This window comes from Protomyctophum parallelum (genome assembly GCF_964188405.1).
Source record: "Protomyctophum parallelum genome assembly, chromosome: 1".
Classification (NCBI taxonomy): domain Eukaryota; kingdom Metazoa; phylum Chordata; class Actinopteri; order Myctophiformes; family Myctophidae; genus Protomyctophum; species Protomyctophum parallelum.
In genome coordinates this window covers 90448880-90468718 of record NC_139697.1, presented here as the reverse complement: position 1 = coordinate 90468718, position 19839 = coordinate 90448880, and the positions used below count along the sequence as shown (strand labels likewise).

At 42.3% G+C, this 19839-nt stretch overlaps 1 protein-coding gene and 1 long non-coding RNA gene across 3 annotated transcripts in view; both read right to left on the bottom strand.

The window, feature by feature from the left end:
* The window catches only part of fnip1 (folliculin interacting protein 1), a 62007-nt gene extending 50804 nt beyond the window's left edge, over positions 1-11203 (bottom strand). For both annotated transcript variants that reach the window (XM_083787963.1, XM_083787964.1), the window contains exon 1: positions 10991-11203. In XM_083787963.1, the coding sequence (XP_083644089.1) occupies positions 10991-11079 (89 nt within the window). In that variant the 5' untranslated portion in view covers positions 11080-11203. The remainder of the gene's footprint in view (positions 1-10990) is intronic.
* Positions 11204-14721: 3518 nt separating this feature from the next.
* On the bottom strand, positions 14722-17506 carry LOC310857630. Its single transcript, XR_014569162.1, has 3 exons — positions 17366-17506; positions 15203-15277; positions 14722-14846 (listed from the first exon to the last, which is right to left on the bottom strand). It is a non-coding gene; the product is annotated as an uncharacterized lncRNA (long non-coding RNA).
* Positions 17507-19839: the final 2333 nt, after the last annotated feature.

The following is a 19839-nucleotide window of genomic DNA, read 5'->3' as shown; positions in this document are numbered from 1 at the left end:
TTGAGAACCACAGATTTACGATGACTAAGTTAGAGTAAACAATAGGGCTGACCTCGATTAGTCGACTAATCCATTGGAATGAGTCTTAGTCGACTACCAATCTCTTAGTAGATTAGTCGATGTTTTGTTTTTTTGCATGATTCAACTTGGCCTAATTTGTTAAATTAATTAACAAATACTAAACCTAAAACAATAGATTACAGATCATGATGTATCGGGAGAAACCAAGCAAGTATGTGTTAAATCAGACACTAAAACTAATTGGGTTCCCCAATTAGTTTTCCCCAGGGGCCAAATTATGTCTAGGGAGTAGGGTGGCATGCCGAGTGCCACGAAACTAAATGAGGGAAGACAAGACAAAACAGGCTTGCCCACACAGGCTGAGAGAGCACCTGACTGCGTGTGACCAGCTGTCCACCACATTGCCGCAATTACAGGTAAGAGGACAACTTCTGCATTCCAAAACTCACATGACTGCGAGTGGTGGAGGATGACAGCCTGCAGAGCCTCAGGCCTTCCAGTCTAGTGTCGTTGTACAATCACCGACTGTGTGACTGCCTCCAACATCCAGAAAGAACCTTCTTCTTAGAATTAGAACATTCCGATGGAACGTTCTGTTCCTCCGACAGATTTTACATACATGGACATAGATTGTGTATGTATGTAATATTTGGGACTAATTTTTATTCCTGGCTGTTCATTATATATGCCTACTGTGAATCTACTGTTAGTGCACCTTGTTTACACTTAACACCTGTTATAAGCACTTCTGCCAGTACCCTCTCTCTCTCTCTCTCTCTCTCTCTCTAATATCCATCTATCTATCTTAGAATGGAGGACAATCAACTCGTAAAACCCTAGCTATCATTCAGACATGTCCCATTTTATGTCATTATTATTATTTTATTTATTTTGGGGGGTGGGGGATATATATTTGTCTGGCAGGGTATAGTGAAAGTGTCTTACTGAATACTTGCTGAGCCTCCTATTCTGGGGGTGAACATTCACCAGAAACTGGCAGATGAGTTTTTAAGACATTTGGTGTAGAGGGGAAAAAGGAGCGGGCCTACAACGCAGCACCATGCAGGGAGTGTAGGGGTTAGAGTGAGACAGAACTCGGGATCCGCGGTAGTACACTACAGGAGTACAGGGGCGCATACTTTGGTCTGACGTACTAACAACAGTCCGACATGCAACAGTCCAACACATGCGTGGCTGGTTAAGACTCACTGGTGGCTCCCGACATGCGCTGCCGGTTAAGACACGTGTGGCCGGTTAAGACTCACTCGTGGCGCCCAACATGCGTTGCCGGTTAAAACTCACCCATGGCTTCCCTGTGAGGTTAGGGTTTGGGGTCACCCGGGTCGGTTGTCAGACTAATGCCTGTCGGACTGTTAATACATCGGACCAAACCCATGCACCCACACTACTTGGGTATAATTCACAAATTGCTGAGGCTGAGTGACATGGAGAAAATCTAATATCAATATATGTTTGACCAAATATAGTATACCTCAATGGCAATATTGTGACGATATTGCAGGGAGGGACGCAATAAGATTTCTGATATGGCTCTGATATGGCAATATAATAATTACGTTTGTAGGCAAACAATAGAACAGCTAGTAGTCAAGTAAAAGAAATGACGTAATTTGAATGTAATGAAATGCAGCAATTTAAAACAATGAATGAATGCATACTACAATAGTACAGTCAAAATAAACAAAATCCCCAAAATCATGATATTGATACAACGCCCAGCCCAGGGCTATAGTACAAACCAACTGATGTTGAGTCATGCATTCTATGTTTGTTTGTGTGTGTGTGTTCTCAGTGACAATACACGTTTCACTAGTCTCTCTGAATCACAATCACATGAGAGGAAAGGCGAGGTGGAAAGTAGGCTAGTCTGTGATGATATGCATGATGAGGAAGAATCCTGAATGTAGAGATGTGCTGTGAGTGTGAATGTGTGTGAGCTGTTATGTGAAAACCACAGTTGGCCTCAGTTCACTTCCAATTCAGCCAGGGAATAGGAAGCCGTTTTGTTGTGAACTTTAAAGTCCAAGAATTTTGCATTCTAAAAAGGAAGACGCAAGAAAGAAAAGAGGATTTTGTAGGTCAACTTCACTTATTTTCTGACTGACCCAACATACTGATTAAAGGGTCAAATCGAAGCATCTGAAGAATCTGACCCCATGTTCTAGTATAGTCTTCTGTGTGTAATCTCCTCAATCCCCAAACAACCCCCCCCCCCCCCCCCCCCCTCTCAGCCCATACCCACCAACCCACATGTCAGCATGTTCAGAGGCTGAAACAAGACTAAACGCCAACGGGTGATATGGGAGATGCAATGAGGTGGTTTGATTTCAGGATCCTAGCAGAGGAAACGATCAGTCGGGGTGTATGCGTTATATTGTGTATTGCGTGCATGTCACGAAGACTAACTGGAAATAAGAGAGCAGCATATGTGAATGCGAGGCACTTTGATTGGTCGGACTAACTACATTTGATTGGTCGGAAGACTACAAAAGCACTGCAATAATGCAACAACAATGCAGTGAGTGTACTACTACCACGGTACAATAAGCCAAACGGGCGGCGGTGGCTCAGGGGTAGAGTGGCTGGATGGGAACCATAGGGTTGCCAGTTTGAACCCGGGTTACCCGGGCTCCCCCAGAGGCAGTGTTGAAGTGTCCTTGAGCAAGACACTGAACCCCTAATTGCTCCCGATGTACAGGTTGGTGCCTTGCATGGTTTCCTCCGTTATCTGTGTATGAATGTGTTGTGTGTGTGAATGGATGAATGTAATGCACAAATCTATGTAAAGCGCCTTGGACAAAGGCGCTATATAAATGCACCATTTAACATTTACCAAACAAAGCAGCTTGGGTAGGTTTAACATTACCCTCCCTAATAAAAAGGTAGCTACTAGCTAGTAGCTATACCTGATAACAGTTTAAGAACTGCTTTTAATGTTCTTACTCGACTAGATATTGAATGACCACAGAACCCAGAGAGATGATTTCATAGTACCCACAGCCGGGCATGGCAGGCAGACAATCAAACAAGCGAGCTGCTCAAAGTTAATCTGGGGATAGTCCATGATGGCGCTAGCAGCTAAATTACCCTGGTGTTAATGACCAGTATGCATAACGTCCAGTATCACTTATTTGATTGCTGCTGCATGTTGTCACACTGACATTTTGCTGTTCTCAATGATTAAAGTGAACTTTTAAAAATATCATTATGTATGGACGTTGACCTATTACTATGAGCGAAGATGAGGGCTGCTTTGTGTGTGTGGCTTTAAAGATGAGATAAGATCTTTATTGATCCCCGTCTGAGTGGGGAAATCCAGGTGTCATAGCAACACGGTAAGCATCAAAACACAGGATAGGTGCAGGTAGGTGTAGTCGTAGAGATAAGAATATGGATAAAATAGTAAATACAATAAATAATAGACCAGAGTCAGACACTAGATATCTGCAATGGGATCTGACTGAGTGGTGGAAAGTAACTAATTACATGTATTTAAGTACTGTACTTAAGTACAATGTTGAGGTACTTTTACTTTACTGGAGTATTTCAAATTTTCAGTACTGTTACTTCTACTCCACCACAATTATTTTAAAACTGTAATGTAATGGGTCCCGGGACTCAGGGGTGGTCTTTTAGCTCATGCCAATAAAGCACATTTGGATATAATTGATAAGTCCTGGAAAAGACGCGCTGTGATTGGCCAGTAGTCACTTGAGTGGCAGAGACGAAGCGTGCCTTCCGCACTTCCGCTAGACTTTATGCTGGAGACACATCTCTCCAATGAACTGCAGCGGCCAATGAGACATCTATTTTTTAAGGGGCGCTAGCCCCTTCTATAAACAGCTTTTGTCCTCGCACGTCTCAATATTTGCCATTGAAAATGAACGGAGAAATTAGGTCAGAATTACGCCAAGTATGACGTAAATTAAACATCAACCGCCATTGACCATTTACGTAATATCAGCTAACCAATCACAGGCAACAGGCATTCTGATTGGCCAGTATGAGATGATACATGATGTATGATGATGATAAGACCTGATAATTCCGCTAAATATGACGTAAACATCAAAACATTAAATGCCATTGAAGGGAAAACGTACGTCATAATGAAACGAGCAAATCGGCTAACCAATCACATGTTGGTGGGAGCGCTTGGCCAATAAGGGACCTCCATATGTACCTCATGTAGCAATGTCAAATGTCTGCTAACATAAATTGATGTACGACGACAAGAGCGCCCCTCATTTCACACGGGTGTGATTTTGTATCCATGTTCAGGTCGCTCACCACCTCCCCGACATCGCCCAAGCAGCAGGGACCACCAGGGCAGCCCCATCTACTGCCGGGGAGGGGTTTGATGACAATACTTTAAGTAAGTTAGTTTACTCAAGTACATTTTGAATTCCGTACTTTTACTTAGTTGTAACGGAGTTTTTCTATATTGCAGTATTGACACCTTTACTTAAGTAAAACGAAAGAGTGTGGTGGACACTAGATGGGGATCTCACCTCAGATTGAGCACTGGCTGGGTGGTAACAGGAGGATGTAGGAAGTGATGTACCTGTGTATTGTTGTCGTTTGTTGGAAGTAAAGTTCAGAGACTCACATTCTCCGTCTGCTCATCTCATGAGTACTTTTTCCTCCATTGGTTAAAACATGCCGTATATGTATCCTAACAATAAATGACACGAGCACACACAGGATACAGTCTCACACAACAGGTATCCTTTAACACAAAACTAACTACAGTATATCTTTACCATGACCCTGCAGTTCTAAGAAGCCTGAATGTGGCCACTTAAAATAGCCATGAAAGGAACCTGACGACAGCCACTGTCAACAGAGCTCTGGACGCCCTGAGACTGACACACACACACACACACACACAATTTCCTTAGTGATTATTCTGTCCATTACTTTTTAGATTAATCAGATATTCTTGAAGCTAAATGTCAAATACATTTTATAATCAACTACATTGTTTCGTCTAACCATTTAAGTTCACGCAAAAAAATATATAAAAATTAAATAGCCAATGTGCACTTGTAGATTCATGTTTTGAAAAATCTATTTTATGTTTTACCGTATTATTAATCAATGAGATCAAATAGTTTGATATAAACTATTGCACGCCTAGACGCTACGCTCTGCAACCAGAGCCTCATGAGTCATCACATGAAATTGTCTTGAAAGTTGAAGGGATTGGGGATTCATTTTGGGCAAACCTAACATCATCATCTACTTAAACGTACTGTAATGTTGCATTCAATAATTGAACGCAATGAATCAAATCAATTTATTAAATCGCCTCCAGGTGATGACTTTGATATAATGTCATATGACCTTTGCTTTAGTAGACTGGCTGTCACTGTTCCTGCACTGTAGCAAGTCACACCCAAAAATGTCTACTCCCTGACTGTTAACATTGGGTTCATGCCAACTGAGTCTGAGAAAGAAACAATTTACCTTTTCATCATATAACCACATTAACCCTGTCATCACCGTTTTGGGTACCGGTAAGTTATTTGGGTACTGGCGGTAAGTCATTATAGGAACATGTATTTCACAAAATAGTGGATGGAAACAGCGTGGCACAGTAACAACCTACTGTATTTTTGATCTTGCAGAAGTATAGTCTCACGTAGCCAGACAACTATTCCACAATGTATTTTTTTAAGGCATTTTTTATGGCTTTTTTGCCTTTATTTGATAGGGTACAGTTAAGTAATATGACAGGAAAGGGGGAGAGAGATGGGGGGGGAAGACATGCGGCAAAGGCCGACGGGCTCGGGACTCGAACCCACGGCACGCCGTCAGGCCTAGGTGCCTGGAGCTCTCAGCTGTGGCCCAGGCCACTATTCCACAATCTCTGAATGCTAGTATATATGTCAGTATAGAGTCTGGAACTACACCTCCCGAAAACCGAGTAATTAGGAAGCTAGCATTTCCATTCACAAAATAATATTTTAAAATATCTTTAGAGCGTAGTTTTTTGAGGGGCACACAGGTTTAATGTTTGTCTTTAGTTCAATGTTTGTTTTGTAAATGCCAGCGACAATAATGGGAAGATTTACATCATAATGTACCTCATTATGTCATATTGTCTCTTTGTTAATGGCGTTTAATGTTTGTGTTGGCTCCGTTTGTTTTACATCACCATTACATCACCTAATCATGAGTTAGACTTTAATATAATAGCGCCCCTCACTTCACACAGGAGTGATTTTTTATTTCCATTTCTGCTAAGCAGCAAGCTATATGTTTAGATGATTTATATTAGGATAAATTTGCGCGACTCTAAAAACGAAACGGAAGTGGGGAGGAGGCTTTCCTTCCACTTTATATTTTACGTCATGATCAGAACTTCTGTGCTCCAGCCTGTATGACGGAAGGAGTTGAAAATTGCGAGAGGCTGGCAACGCAAGACTAGCAGACTATAAAGACTATAAAATGGGGCTAAGTGCTTCAGGACAGACATGGTGTTAAGGCCAAGACGAGCATTAAGCTGTATACCGAGTGGGGCCGGTCCGGCATGCGGGCATGTCAGACAGGGACTACCAGGGTGGCGGCCGGAGAGACAAAGCCTCTGGCTGGGGCTCAGGCCTGTGCCTACCCTGCATGGGTCCTGGCTGGCAGTGAGCCGGGAGCTCTCACCGATATGTACAGTATGCCGCTCCTGGTCACGCGCTGCAGCGAGGGAAATAGGAGAGGCTCTTTAGGCTTTCCTCACAGGGTCAGCCAGCCTGCTGCCCTCCGTGGTATTCTGACAGCGACAGGGACAGCGCAGTGCTGTCAGTGTGGGATGAGTGGCTGAGTTCTGCAAGGCAACAGCGTTGCGTAACACACCGAAAACACCTAAATGTTGTGATGTGAGACCTTTGATTGTTTCCAATGGCTCAAGTATATTGGCTATATTTATAACTTATTACAAAAGGTACTCTAAGTAACTCTGACAAACCTTGGAGTACGGTACCGATGGGCAATAGGAAAGTCCGGTTTTAATGTTGCAACAAGTTATGTTATGGCTTCATCTCCACACAAAACCTCTTCATTGGTAATTGGTTTAGAATAATGTAGCCATTATTTCTCTTACTTTTTCTCCCATTCCTTACCCTCTCCTCCACTTGCACGCCCCCCTCCACACAATGTCCACCTCCGCAAGAATCATTTTATCCCTCATGTCCTCCTCCTGCATTCCAAACCATCCAATTAAGGATCTTGACATTTTTGTTTTTGTTAATACACCTAAACTGTCTGCAGCCCAGAAATGTGCTCTTCTCTCATTCACATTCTGCAAGCCCTTCTAAATCAAGATTCTATGACGGCCATCATCGACCCAGTCCTCCCCTCACCGCTTAAAGAACAGAGGCCTTGTATCAGAGATGAAGCGAACAGAAAAAAAAGTGATAGGCTAACAGAAACCTGCCACCTGCGTGCACCTAGTAAGACTAGGCCAGAATCGGTCCCCCCCCCTCTCCTACTATAACCCACAGCATAGAGCTCTCTTGTCCAGCAGTAAATATATCCACACTATCATCTCACAGCAGGGTAAGGTCAACAGGTTCCAGACACTGCATGGTTGTTCCATGCAAAAGGACATCATAAAGCCCACGAAAGAGTAAGACCTACTTCACAGAGCCGACTGAAGAAGTAAAAAAAAAAATCACACTTGTGTGAAGTGATGGGCAACTATTGTCTCAGTCTTTTGCTGCCAAATGACGCCACGAGGGGGAATGATTTTGGGGGCACGAATAAGACAAAAATAATTAAGTCCATAGACTTGGCTGCCACATGAGGTCATGCAGAAGATTTATAGAAATAAGACAGAAATTAAGAGTATATATATATAAATAAACGTATATCCACCCGTGACCCGCAGCCATTCATTTGCAGTGCACCACTTCATAAGCTGAAATAGGGGTTATCGAGCAGAACCAGGACCTCTGTGACTGTGTGTACGTCCCAATAAAGGTCTGGTCGCTACACAGTAAAAGTCCTATGTTCATTTATCCATTTATAACCCAGAGAGTGTACAAATGGAACCAAATGGACCAGCATTGATCCCTTTGGTTCGTGTGTACACTCTCAGGATTATATGTATTAATATTCCTCATGATTGAAATGAATGAATGGAATAATGTTATTATGTCAAGTTGTCTGCTCGACTAAAGGAGTGACTCCAGCATAGTCACGTATGCCCACACACACACACAAACACACACACACACAGAGAGAGCGAGAAGATACTGTCCCCCACTCCCCCAGACAGTGCAGAACTGCATTGTGTATAATATATACCGTATGCATGCATTGATTGATTGATTGATTGAAATCTTTATTAACAGTTAGTAGAATTTACAGTACATTTTAAGCACAAACTCAATACAAAGACTGTCAACTGTGAGTGGACGACCCAATTAAGCATTACACTTGTTTACAACAGGGTCCACATTGTTCAATTCATCAAAACATTTAAAGACATACAAACATTTAGAGACATACAAATAGACATTTCTCTGTAGGTAAAGAACAGAACAGGAATTCATCATATGGGAAGCAAAAAAGGGAAAAGATACAATATACAGTGAGGGAAAATGGGGTGGGGGGGTGGGGGGGATTCAGTTTTTACAGAGGCCAGTTTCGAATTGCAGCCATCCGTAGGTGCCCTTTGAGAGCGGTTTTGAAGGAGTCAAGGGATTCACATGTCTTAATGACTGTTGGTAGGGCGTTCCACATTTTGGTGGCATAGGAGCGAAAAGAATTTAGTCCCTTGTTTGTGCCGAATCTGGGTTGTACATGGTTTGTTGCACTCCCTCTGGTGTTGTGGGTGTGGACTTCGTTTACATTAAGGAAGTATTTAGACAGGTACATGGGTATCTTGGTGGTGTATCGAATCTTGTGGACCAGACCCATTGCAAGATGCTGCACTCTGTCGTCGACCCTAAGCCATCCCAGCCTGTCAAAGTGTGCAGGGGTGAGGTGGGTTCGGGGGGTGAGGCCAAGTAGGAGCCTGACCAGTTTGTTTTGAGAGGTCTGGAGCCTTGTTTTAAGGGCCTTTGAGGTGCTGTGGTACCAAGAGGTGGATGCATAGTCAAAGAAACCTTGTACGAGGGCTCCTGTTAAGGTCTTCAAGGTGTTTTTGCTGACCAGTGAGGAGATCCTGTAAAGGAATCTTGTTCTTTGATTGACTTTTTTGATTACGTTGGTGGCCATTTTATCACCGGAAAGATTGGCCTCCAGGATGGAACCTAGGTAGGTAATTTGATCTTTTCGTGTGATAATATTGTCACCCACTCTAACCAAGAAGCCATCTGCCTTGCTGAGTTTACTATTTGATCCGAAGAGGATGGATTCAGTTTTTCCCAGGTGTAAGGATAGTTTGTTATCAGCGAGCCAGGTGCAGATTCTACCGAGTTCAGAGCTGAGGGTCTTTTCAACCTGCAGTTTGTTCCTGTCCGAGACCAGCAGTGCTGAGTCATCTGCGAACAGGAACAAGTTGCAGTCACAAGCTGAAGTCATGTCGTTAACATAAATTAGGAACAGTAAAGGCCCTAGTATGCTTCCTTGTGGGACGCCACAGCTCACTGGGAGGGGAGGGGACAGTGTTCCGTTCACCTCCACCATCTGTTCTCTCCCCTCCAGGTAGGATTGCATCCAGCTCACTGATGTGCTATCAAAACCAATAGCTTTAAGCTTGTTAACCAGTATGGAGTGGTTCACGGTGTCAAAAGCCTTTTGGAGGTCCAGCATGACCATGCCGCAGTATTTTCCAGCATCCACCTCGTGTTTGATGTGGTCGCTCAAATAGAGGAGGCATGTGTCAGTGGAGTGGGATGTTCTGAAACCAGATTGGAACTCGTACAGCAATTTATTAGTGGCAAGATACTTTTCAACCTGTTCATAGACTATTTTTTCCATCACTTTCGAGATGGAGCTTAGTATAGAAATAGGGCGGTAGTTGCCGGGTTCTAATTTACTCCCTTTTTTGTACAAGGGGGTTACTTTGGCCAGTTTAAAATCTTGGGGGACCTGTCCCTGTTTGATGGAGAGGTTAACTATGTGGGTGATGACTGGAGCTATGGATGCCACACGCACACACACACACACACACACACACACACACGATCGACTGGTTTACTTTGCACCAACTTATCAATATTGTGCAGATAGGCCAATAATAACCATTATTTATTATAGTTGTTGATTATTATTATTAGTGTACTGTACACGAATAATAATAATTAACAACAATAAATAATGGTTATTAGTGTACTGCAATCCCAGCCAGGAGTAACGACTGTAACGAATAATAATAATTAACAACAATAAATAATGGTTATTAGTGTACTGCAATCCCAGCCAGGAGTAACGACTGTAACGTTAACATGCGCGATCATCCTCTTTTGTTTACGAGCCATCCACGCAGTGAATTACATTACTCACTGTACATACCATTAGTGAAGTGTTATATATTATACCACTATATATAATCTACAGTATATATTATAGTAAAATACAGTATTATCATACATCTAACAGTATCAAGAATAGACACGAAAAGGGGTCACGAGGCTGGCTGGCTGGCTGGGAGTTCCACAAAGGGACAGCGTGTGCAGCTTTCTGCTAGCTGTGTGTGTGTGTGTGTGTGTGTGTGTGTGTGTGTGTGTGTCTCTGTCTGTTAGCCACATTAGCATGCTAAACAACTCCAGCGAAACCCAAAACAAACGCAGTTCTCTCCCGCAGTGTGTGTGAGAAATATGGAAAGATATGAAATACTTTGGAATATAAACTGCCATCAGCAGCCATAGCCACCATGCAGCCACCATGATGAGCATCAGAGATAGCACGCACACACATACAACACGCGCGCGCGCACACACACACACATACTGTAGTGTACACACAAACACAGCGCGCGCGCGCACACACACACGCGCACACGTACCTGAACGCAGGGTCCTCTCTGCTACATCTCGGCGGCGGCGAGAAGGCGTTTCTTTTATTGAAAAGTTTCTGGAAAAGAGTCGGAGGCATTTTTTTCCCTTCTTTTTTTGTACCAAATTCGGTACAGAAAGTCACCTCCTCCGTCGTCCTCCTCTTCTCGAAGGAAATAATCCCAAGAAGAGCTAACTAACGTTGTTCCTTGTAACTGTCTCCATTGGTGTCACGCAGTCATATGACAGCATTAGTCACACACCGACCGTCCGCCACCGCACAGAAAGCTCCCTGGAAACCAAGCCCACTGCTGTTTTATCATTGGTCCGTCGGTCCGACTAAATATCCGATTGGATGATATTTTTGGCTGGGGGGTGGGGGGGGGGGACCACGTGGTCAGCGGATTGACTGTGTTGATGTTTTTGTTTGAGAATTATATATAAAAAAAAGGAATGTTATCATGTATATAAAACATATTGATTTTCATAAACTCAGTGGTTCGCAAACGTGAACAAGAGTGAAGGCTACAAATGGAACCAAATGGATCATTAACGATCCCTGAGGGTCATTTAACCATGACATAATGCAAAAAACAAATCTAAAAATGTCCAACTATCTATTCTATCTTAACAAGTTCAATGCGAGCTTTTTGTGAATGTGAATACATTCAAACAATTGGCTTATTGGGGTTAAAGCAATTGAAATAAAATGATAGCCACACAAAAATTGTGTGAATGCAAATCTTTTTTAAGGAATGCATTTAATCAGTCGCATTTAAAACATTAGACTATGAGAGTTACACACAAATAAATAAAAACAATAATTGTATTAATATCCACTGTGGGTGCATATTTTTTTTTAAAACTAATAAGGCACATTGAAACATAAGTAGCCAATATTTTATTTTTTGTCAAAAGGTCACTTGTAAACAACAAAACACTAACATAATTATATAAAACAGAATACAGTGAGGCACTGAAAGACACAAGTACTATACGACACCTAGTGGTAAAACCATATATCTGCAACATTAAAAGCATACATGAGACCCGTCACTGAGAAATATGGATTAAAGTGCATTTCTGTATTAGGTTCTGCATCATTTAGCACAATAATTTTCCTATTGTACGATTTGCACAAAATGTGTGAATTGATAGAAAAACCAAACGACCCATACTTCTATTGTCAATGCCAAGTTAGTCACCGTATAATTCTACCTTTACTGATATATATATACACACACCCCCATCCGAAAATATGTTTTCCCAAATGTATTTATTTTCGAATAACCAAAGTATGAATAGGGTTAAAGTGGTTAAATTAATATGCAATACAGGGGTAAAATCTCACATAATTTAAGTACAACATAACCAGGATGCCAGGTACAGATCAAACCCAACATCTGTCTAAACATGCTACCGAACTTGCATTCCTAGCATTGTGATCATTATGTCTATATAAATAACATCATGTGAACAAGTAACCAACATGTACAACTAGTAGCATCTATCTAAAATACAGGCAACAAAAAGTGACACAAGGACAGGGAGTGCTAGGGCGCGAGATAGATTCTGAAGAGGTGAATTATACAGCCCTAAATGGTTTAACTGCATCGTAACCTCCTCAGTCACTACCTAGAAACCAATCAAATCATGTCAGATCACCAGGAACTGGTCTCCTTAATACTGTATACGTTGAATAAAATGTGAATCAGGTGAAGGTGCATTTAGTCATGGTTCTACTCCCTGGAACAACCTCCTGATTACCTGAGATCTGCTACAACTGTGTCATCTCTAAAAGCAGACTTAAGACCTATACAGTACAAACTTTTACTCTCTTTCTCTCATGCTCTGAGGATGATCTCCATGCCGATCCATCTGTAAAGTGTACAACTTCGCCACATAACTTGCCGAAAATGCTTGCGAGTTTGGATCTCTGAGGGATGAGGTACAGCATCAGCACCCGTACTCCTTATCAGTTGATAGGCTTTTGTTTTTGTTACAGGTGTTATGTAGTTTGTGTTTTCATGAGACCATTGTTGACAAGGTGGTCCTGCTTTTTCTAACGACTCGTTGGTGGTGCCAGTGCCAGTGCTCCACAGAATAGTGCGCCATCATCATCATCATCAGATTCATCACTGTAAATGTGTACACTCTCACAGTCATCACTACTGTCCTCAGTATCCGTGCTGGCTGACTCTGTGTTGCTGTCTTCATCATCATCAGGCGCGTCACGTTCCTATAACGGCGGTGGGTGCCAAAAAAATTATAATAAAAAAAAGCCCAAACTGGTACACCCGATAGGCTACTATTTAATATTTCCCTTATTTTTGATACATTTTCTTATCACGTCTATGGTATCAAAACAATGCTAAGGAGTTGCTTCAATGAAATATAATTGCTTTAAGCTGAAAACGATATGTTTAATGATGTTTTTTAGCGTTGTTACATTTATCATGCATGCCAATTAATCCGACATGCGCAGCAATTGTAACACTGGAACAGCGTCCACGTTCGGTTTAATAACTCCCGACCTGTTTTATAAAAAAAATAACTTGAAGTGGTTTATGGTAGCTGACATGTGTAGGTCCGTTGCCTGAAAATATTACATGTGTAGATAAACGGATCTCTGAGTAAAAAAATGAAACGTGCAAAGTGTTACATCGTTGGCGGCTCTCCCCTACTTTATTTACAATTTGCTAATGAACACAGTGTTTCAGTTCACAACGAACACATTAAATTGTTTCAGTATTTTGTTTCAACATTTCAGCATGATCAATGATAAACAGCTAGCAGTCGCTTTCTGGCGGTCGCTTATTGACCTACCATTTAATGTACGTGATCCAGGTAAATGTCTCTTTCCAGTAGGGTTGATATTTTCGGGCATATTTTGCGGCTTTTGCTCGGCGGCTGGCTATTAGCTGCTCTTAAAAGAGCCGTTGTGTTGGCGCTGAAGATAGTGCTGTCAGCCTCGGCAGCTACTTGTAGAGTCGGTGTTCATCATCGTAGATTCGTAGTCAAATGGAAATGCATCCTGTACTGTAATGTATGTATGCGACATACTCTCTACCTGGCAGCAGAACAAAAGCCACCTTATTAGCATTTGAATGCCCATGGGCGACGACCCAACACCTCTCTGGCCCACGCCCGACGCTGCACAAGCTGGTATGTGACTACGTGACATTTTCATTCAGGACAGTCACTATACAGTGGGTGCATATTCTGCTATTAAAACAGAATGCCAGTGGGTGCAGCTGCGCTTCTGCACCCCCGGAGTTGACGCGGCTGATCATCATCATCATCATCATCATCATCTTTTCTTTTCACTGCTATGTCAACGATGACCCTGCAGCCTCCATTTATTTGGGCTCCATCCTCTTATGTTCGCCTTTAATCTGTGGAGGGAGAGAGAATGAAACAGTCTAAAAAAACGTCTTCCCACAAAACGGTTTATAAAAAAGCACATATTGGATTTCCAAATTAGATCATTCCGTTTTTGCTTCATGGCCTCATCATTGCCAACATAATCAAAGTGCTATACTAGTGTACATACACTTTATGATTTGATTTAATATAAACTGTTTTGTTTCAATGAGTTTTAATGATACATATGATATGATCATTATTGTAAGATTTCCCCCAATGATCATCATTGATAAGAGGATATCCCTAAAACACAACGAGAAAGAAAGAAAGAAAGAAAGAAAGAAAGAAAGAAAGAAAGAAAGAAAGAAACTTACTTGTGGTCATATGAGTTGTTCTTCTTTTACTTCAACTTCTTGAGGTTCCTGTTTAATAGAAATGGTGCTGGTTGGTGCTGGAGAACTGGTGTTCACCTGCAGGTGGACTCCACAAACACACACTGGTCTGAAAAGGAATAGAATCAGGACTTTGATGTGAAGGTTGAATGTAAAACAGAGAGAGTTTAAATTGGAGTTTGAAGTTACAATGGGTTTATATAGGAAGGAGCTGTGTCTGATTAAATTAATACCAAATATGTATTCTAAATACTGAATCAACTTAAAAAAAAAAAGATATTCAAAACTTAAAATGACCCCAAAACATTGAGAGACACAGACAGACAGACAGACACGTTTTACAGGCTCCACTAAGTTAGTGGAGCCTGTTACTGAATACATGAGTAAGGCAGCCCTACATGCCCTGGATTGAACGTGTCATGTGGTTCCAGTTGCATATAAACATGCACACTCATGTACACTCACCGGTCGGAATGAGACCCAGTGTAGATGCTGGACACAAGAGGTGCGGTGGGTGTTGTAGTGTTGTCATTCATGTAGCTACAATATAAACACACATATTATTGCAACATCATTTGTGGGCCATTCATCAGTCATGTTTCAGAGCTATGAACTCGGTAGAATCTGGTAACAAACTAGTAAGTAAGGCTGGTCTAAGTTTGTTTTGGGATGCCTGGAGCCTTGTTTTAGGGCCTTTGTGGTGCTATATGTACCATGCATGTGCATGCATAGTCGAAGACAAAGACCTCATTTCAGCATACTACTAATAGTAGGGGATATTATCGCCAAATCGTTACGCGGCGGATAAAAGCATGACATTAATTTTGATACAGATGTCCCTTGGGTCCTAAAACATCACAGAAGGAGTGCCCAAATAAATCTTAAAGAGGAAAAGTGAGTTATGGCCAAAATTCAAAAATGCCACCTAAACTGTTGACTGTTGACTCAAAAGACACCAAGGGAATCTCCAAAAAGTATCAATTTTGGCATGCATGGCCCTGGGGTCACCTAAGACATCCTAGAAGGTGTGCCAGAAAATGGCTGCCTACAGTGTTGGTGATTGACTCAAAAGGCCTATAGAATCTCATGAAATGTGGTACAAATCTCCCTTGGATGATCTCCTTCTAGGATGTCTTGGGATGCCCCAAGGGACATGTGTGCCACATTTTATACTTTTATGAGATTCTTTAGTTTGTGTTTATGCGGCCATTTTCAATTTAGTAAAATTCACTTCCTGTTGCAGATTCATTCTAGGATGTCTTAGGATGACCCAAGGGACATATCATATGTGCCAAATCGTATACTTCTATGAGATTCTATACTTTTTGAGAAACAATTTCAATTATGTCAATTCACTTCCTGTTAAAGATTTGTTTGGGGGCACCCCATCTTTCTAGGATGTCTTAGGGTGACGCAAGGGACATGCATGCCAAATGTTGTGCTTTTTGGAGAAACTGTCAACAGTTTAGGTAGACATTTACATTGTTTTTGTCCATAACTCACTTCCTGTTAAAAGATTTTTGGGCACCCCTTCTAGGATGTTTTAGGATGACCCTACAACCAGTAAGACGCCCTGTGGGTGAGAGTTGAAACAACAGAGCTTCTACTTAAGAAGCAGGAGTTAAACTATAAATCTGGTAGAGATGGTAGAGAATCTGGTAGAGTACAGTAGGCTATATAATCTAGGTGATGATCCAGTGTTCTCCATGACACGCGCCATATATTGAGTGTACAGGGTTTGATGAGGTCAGATCAACATATGGAATGTCAGAACAGGTCAGCTCCATATATGGAGATTTAAGGGTTTGATGAGGTGAGATCAACATATGGAATTAATTCTGTACTGGCCATATATGGAGCGTGTCTTGAGGGATACTGGAGAACTCGCCAATTTACCAAGTTGCCGTGGCGTAAATTCTTATATGTCTTCATCAGTGTACTGTAGTAGCCTATGTCAAACTCACAGATGTTGTTCATTGACCATTTAATTGCACAAAATAATTTGATCACTTTGGAAATGAACTATAACATCTGTGGGTTTGACATACTAACTACACTGATGAAGACAGCATGTTAGCATAACGATGAAGACATTGATGAAGAATCGCTATGGTCACAGTTCTCCGGTATCATTTGAGTGTACAGGCCCAGGGTTTGATGAGGTGAGATCAACATATGGAATGAAGTCTGTGGCCATATATTGTCAGGGCTGATGTCACTCCTACCTAGTGGTGACGTCATCCCACCCTTTTATAAGGCATTTCGCCAGCACAAGTTCTCTGTCCGATTATCATTTCATAAATAGTCTGTTGAGAATCTAAAACTAAGCCTTGCAACTTAATAACTTAACTTGCCCATTTAGCCAAAGATATCGCCAAAGACCTAGTCATCCAATTACACCGGCGGGTCAGCACTTTCCGCTCCTGTGACGAAGAAAGCCTCTACCATCCTTACATATATGGAGTGTCTCGGAGGCGTGACAGATGCGATGCAGGTTTTCATAGTAACGTTCAGTGCAGTGGACTACTTAGTACTAATACACAACATTAATAACAAGTTATGGTGCACAGTTCGGGATAACTTCCTACAAAAAATAAAAATACAGAAATAGACCAAGAGAATTGATACCTGTCCAGAAGCAATACAGCAAGTTCTTCATCTGTTCTGAGCCCTTTGACCTCACGAAGTTTCCTCCAATGAACAAATGCATCACCGAGGAATACTCTGGTCTTCTCACGAGCCCTTGATTCCTTCTTGGTTAACTTCTTTTCCTCCTCTGTTTTCCTTTTCTTCGCCCACTTTGCAGTGTATGCAGTTGTGGGCAAAGGTGGAATAGGACGCTTTTTTACCATAGAGTTTTTCTCCCACTCGTCCACGGTCTGCAGTGAGGGGCTTATCCACTCGCCTGCCATCTCTCTCTCTCTCTCTCTCTCTCTCTCTCTGTGTGCAGCGCAAATCACGTCTTCCTAATCCTCTGTACGTGTTTTTAATTTCACAATCAGCTGTTGGTGTAACAGTAGCACCATGTAGCACTAGCAATTTAGCAAACTCTATGGTAGCAATGATTGACAGACCGTTGTAACCAATCCGATTCCGAACGAGAGATTTCGTGATTGGTTATTCTTTTGCCGTCGCGGGGATTTTGGGCCAATGGCAAAGCTTAACTGCAGCCCCTAGAGGTAAGTAGGTAGGTGTGTGTGTGTGTGTGTGTGTGTGTGTGTGTGTGTGTGTGTGTGTGTGTGTGTGTGTGTGTGTGTGTGTGTGTGTGTGTGTGTGTGTGTGTGTGTGTGTGTGTGTGTGTGTGTGTGTGTGTGTGTGTGTGTGCGTGCGTGCGTGCGTGCGTGTGTGCGCGTGTCTGTCTGTCTGTCTGTCTGTCTGTCTGTCTGTCTGTATAGCAGGGCAGAATTAGGACGATACCCACTCATAATTAAAAAAAAAAGAGAGCACTTAAGTTCTACAACCACCTAAAAGAAAGTGACCTAGATGCACTCCATATAACAAGGCACTCACACACAGTGAAACTCTAGAGAGATGCCCCATCAGCCAGCTGGCCCTGGAACTCCGGGCACAAACACAAACAGAGCCACGAGATAGAAAACCCATTGGACTAAACCAAATTATAAAACAGCAAAAGGAAAACTATCTGACACATTGGAAAGAAGCAACACGAAAGCAGAGTAAACTAGAATGCCTGAGCACCGTGACCGACCCAAAAGGTACATACAGACTCAGTGAGCACAGTCTCGCGATCGAGAAAGGCCGTCATAGGCAGACCTGTATCCCGAGAGAAGACAGACTATGCACGGTATGCACCCACTGCACACAAAATGAAGTGGAAACCGAGCTACACTTCCTAACCATCTGTCCATACATTGACATAACAACGCGTCATCAGAGCGGAGGGAGGGGCGTCAGCTGCGACTCCGCGGCTCCGCCCACCCCCCGGGGTAAGATTTGTGATTTGTGATTTGCTCTCGTTCACTGCAATGCAATTTGCGGCATTTTCAAAACAATATTGCGCAGAGTAGCGATTATCTAACGTATTTGCAATGCCATACGTTGAAAGATCTGTTGCCCGCGGACAAGGCACGTTACCTCCGCAAGTTAGATATTATCGGCATAGGTGTTTGCCGTATGTGATTAAGGATTGGAAAAAGTTGCATTGGCAGCCATAGAAAATTCTGCCCGGGGTAAAACACCGGATGTGATGTTTTTGGGCGTTCCTGTCTTGTTAAAAAACCGGCTGTGACGTTTTTGGGCGTTCCTGTCTTGTTTCGTGTCAGTGTATCGTATCAAGACATCAGAGACACATACTTCCCACAGATTACAACCACACACGGAGATTTTGAAAACATGACCAATGACAAAAAACTCCCATATCTGCTGGGCGAAGTACAACAATGTTCAAACACAGCAACAAGATTTGTTGTATATGTTTTCTCATGCCAATAAAGCCCTTTGAATTTAATTGAATTGTCTGTCTGTCACAGTAAGTGTGTAATGTGTAAGTCACATACTCATGCTCATGACGGCCACTGATACATAGATACGCACGGACATTGCTGGTTGTAGGAGTGGTTGCACCACTCAAAAAACTAAACAATGGCAGGCTGTAAAAAGTAATGTTTATATTGCAACGAGAACTTCTTGCTTATTTTCGATGGATCAGACCCTTCCTCACCCAGGAGTCTAGCCTGGCTAATAAGCCAGACTGAATCAGCCGTTGGCAAAAAAGAATTGCCTGCCGACAGTGTTGTGTGATATTAGTCCGGTCCGGCTTATATTAGCCAGGCTACCAGAGCTAGCTCCTTATCCAGATCAGTCTTATCAGAACTTGACTAGGCTATTGTAACTCCCTCCTTTACTCATGGCCTACTGGCATGTGCACTTAAATAAATACAAACTTTGAGAACCACTGCCTTAACCCTTAACAGACCCGGATAGAACAGCACGTCAGCCTTTTTAAGAACCTGTGGGTCAGGATGCAGAGGGGGTCCCCTCGTGTTTGTTTGTTTGTATGTTTTCAATAAAAAGACAATTCTGTTGTTTTTTTAGGTTAGCAATCAATATACTTTTCAGATGGTCAACAATTCTGGATTAAA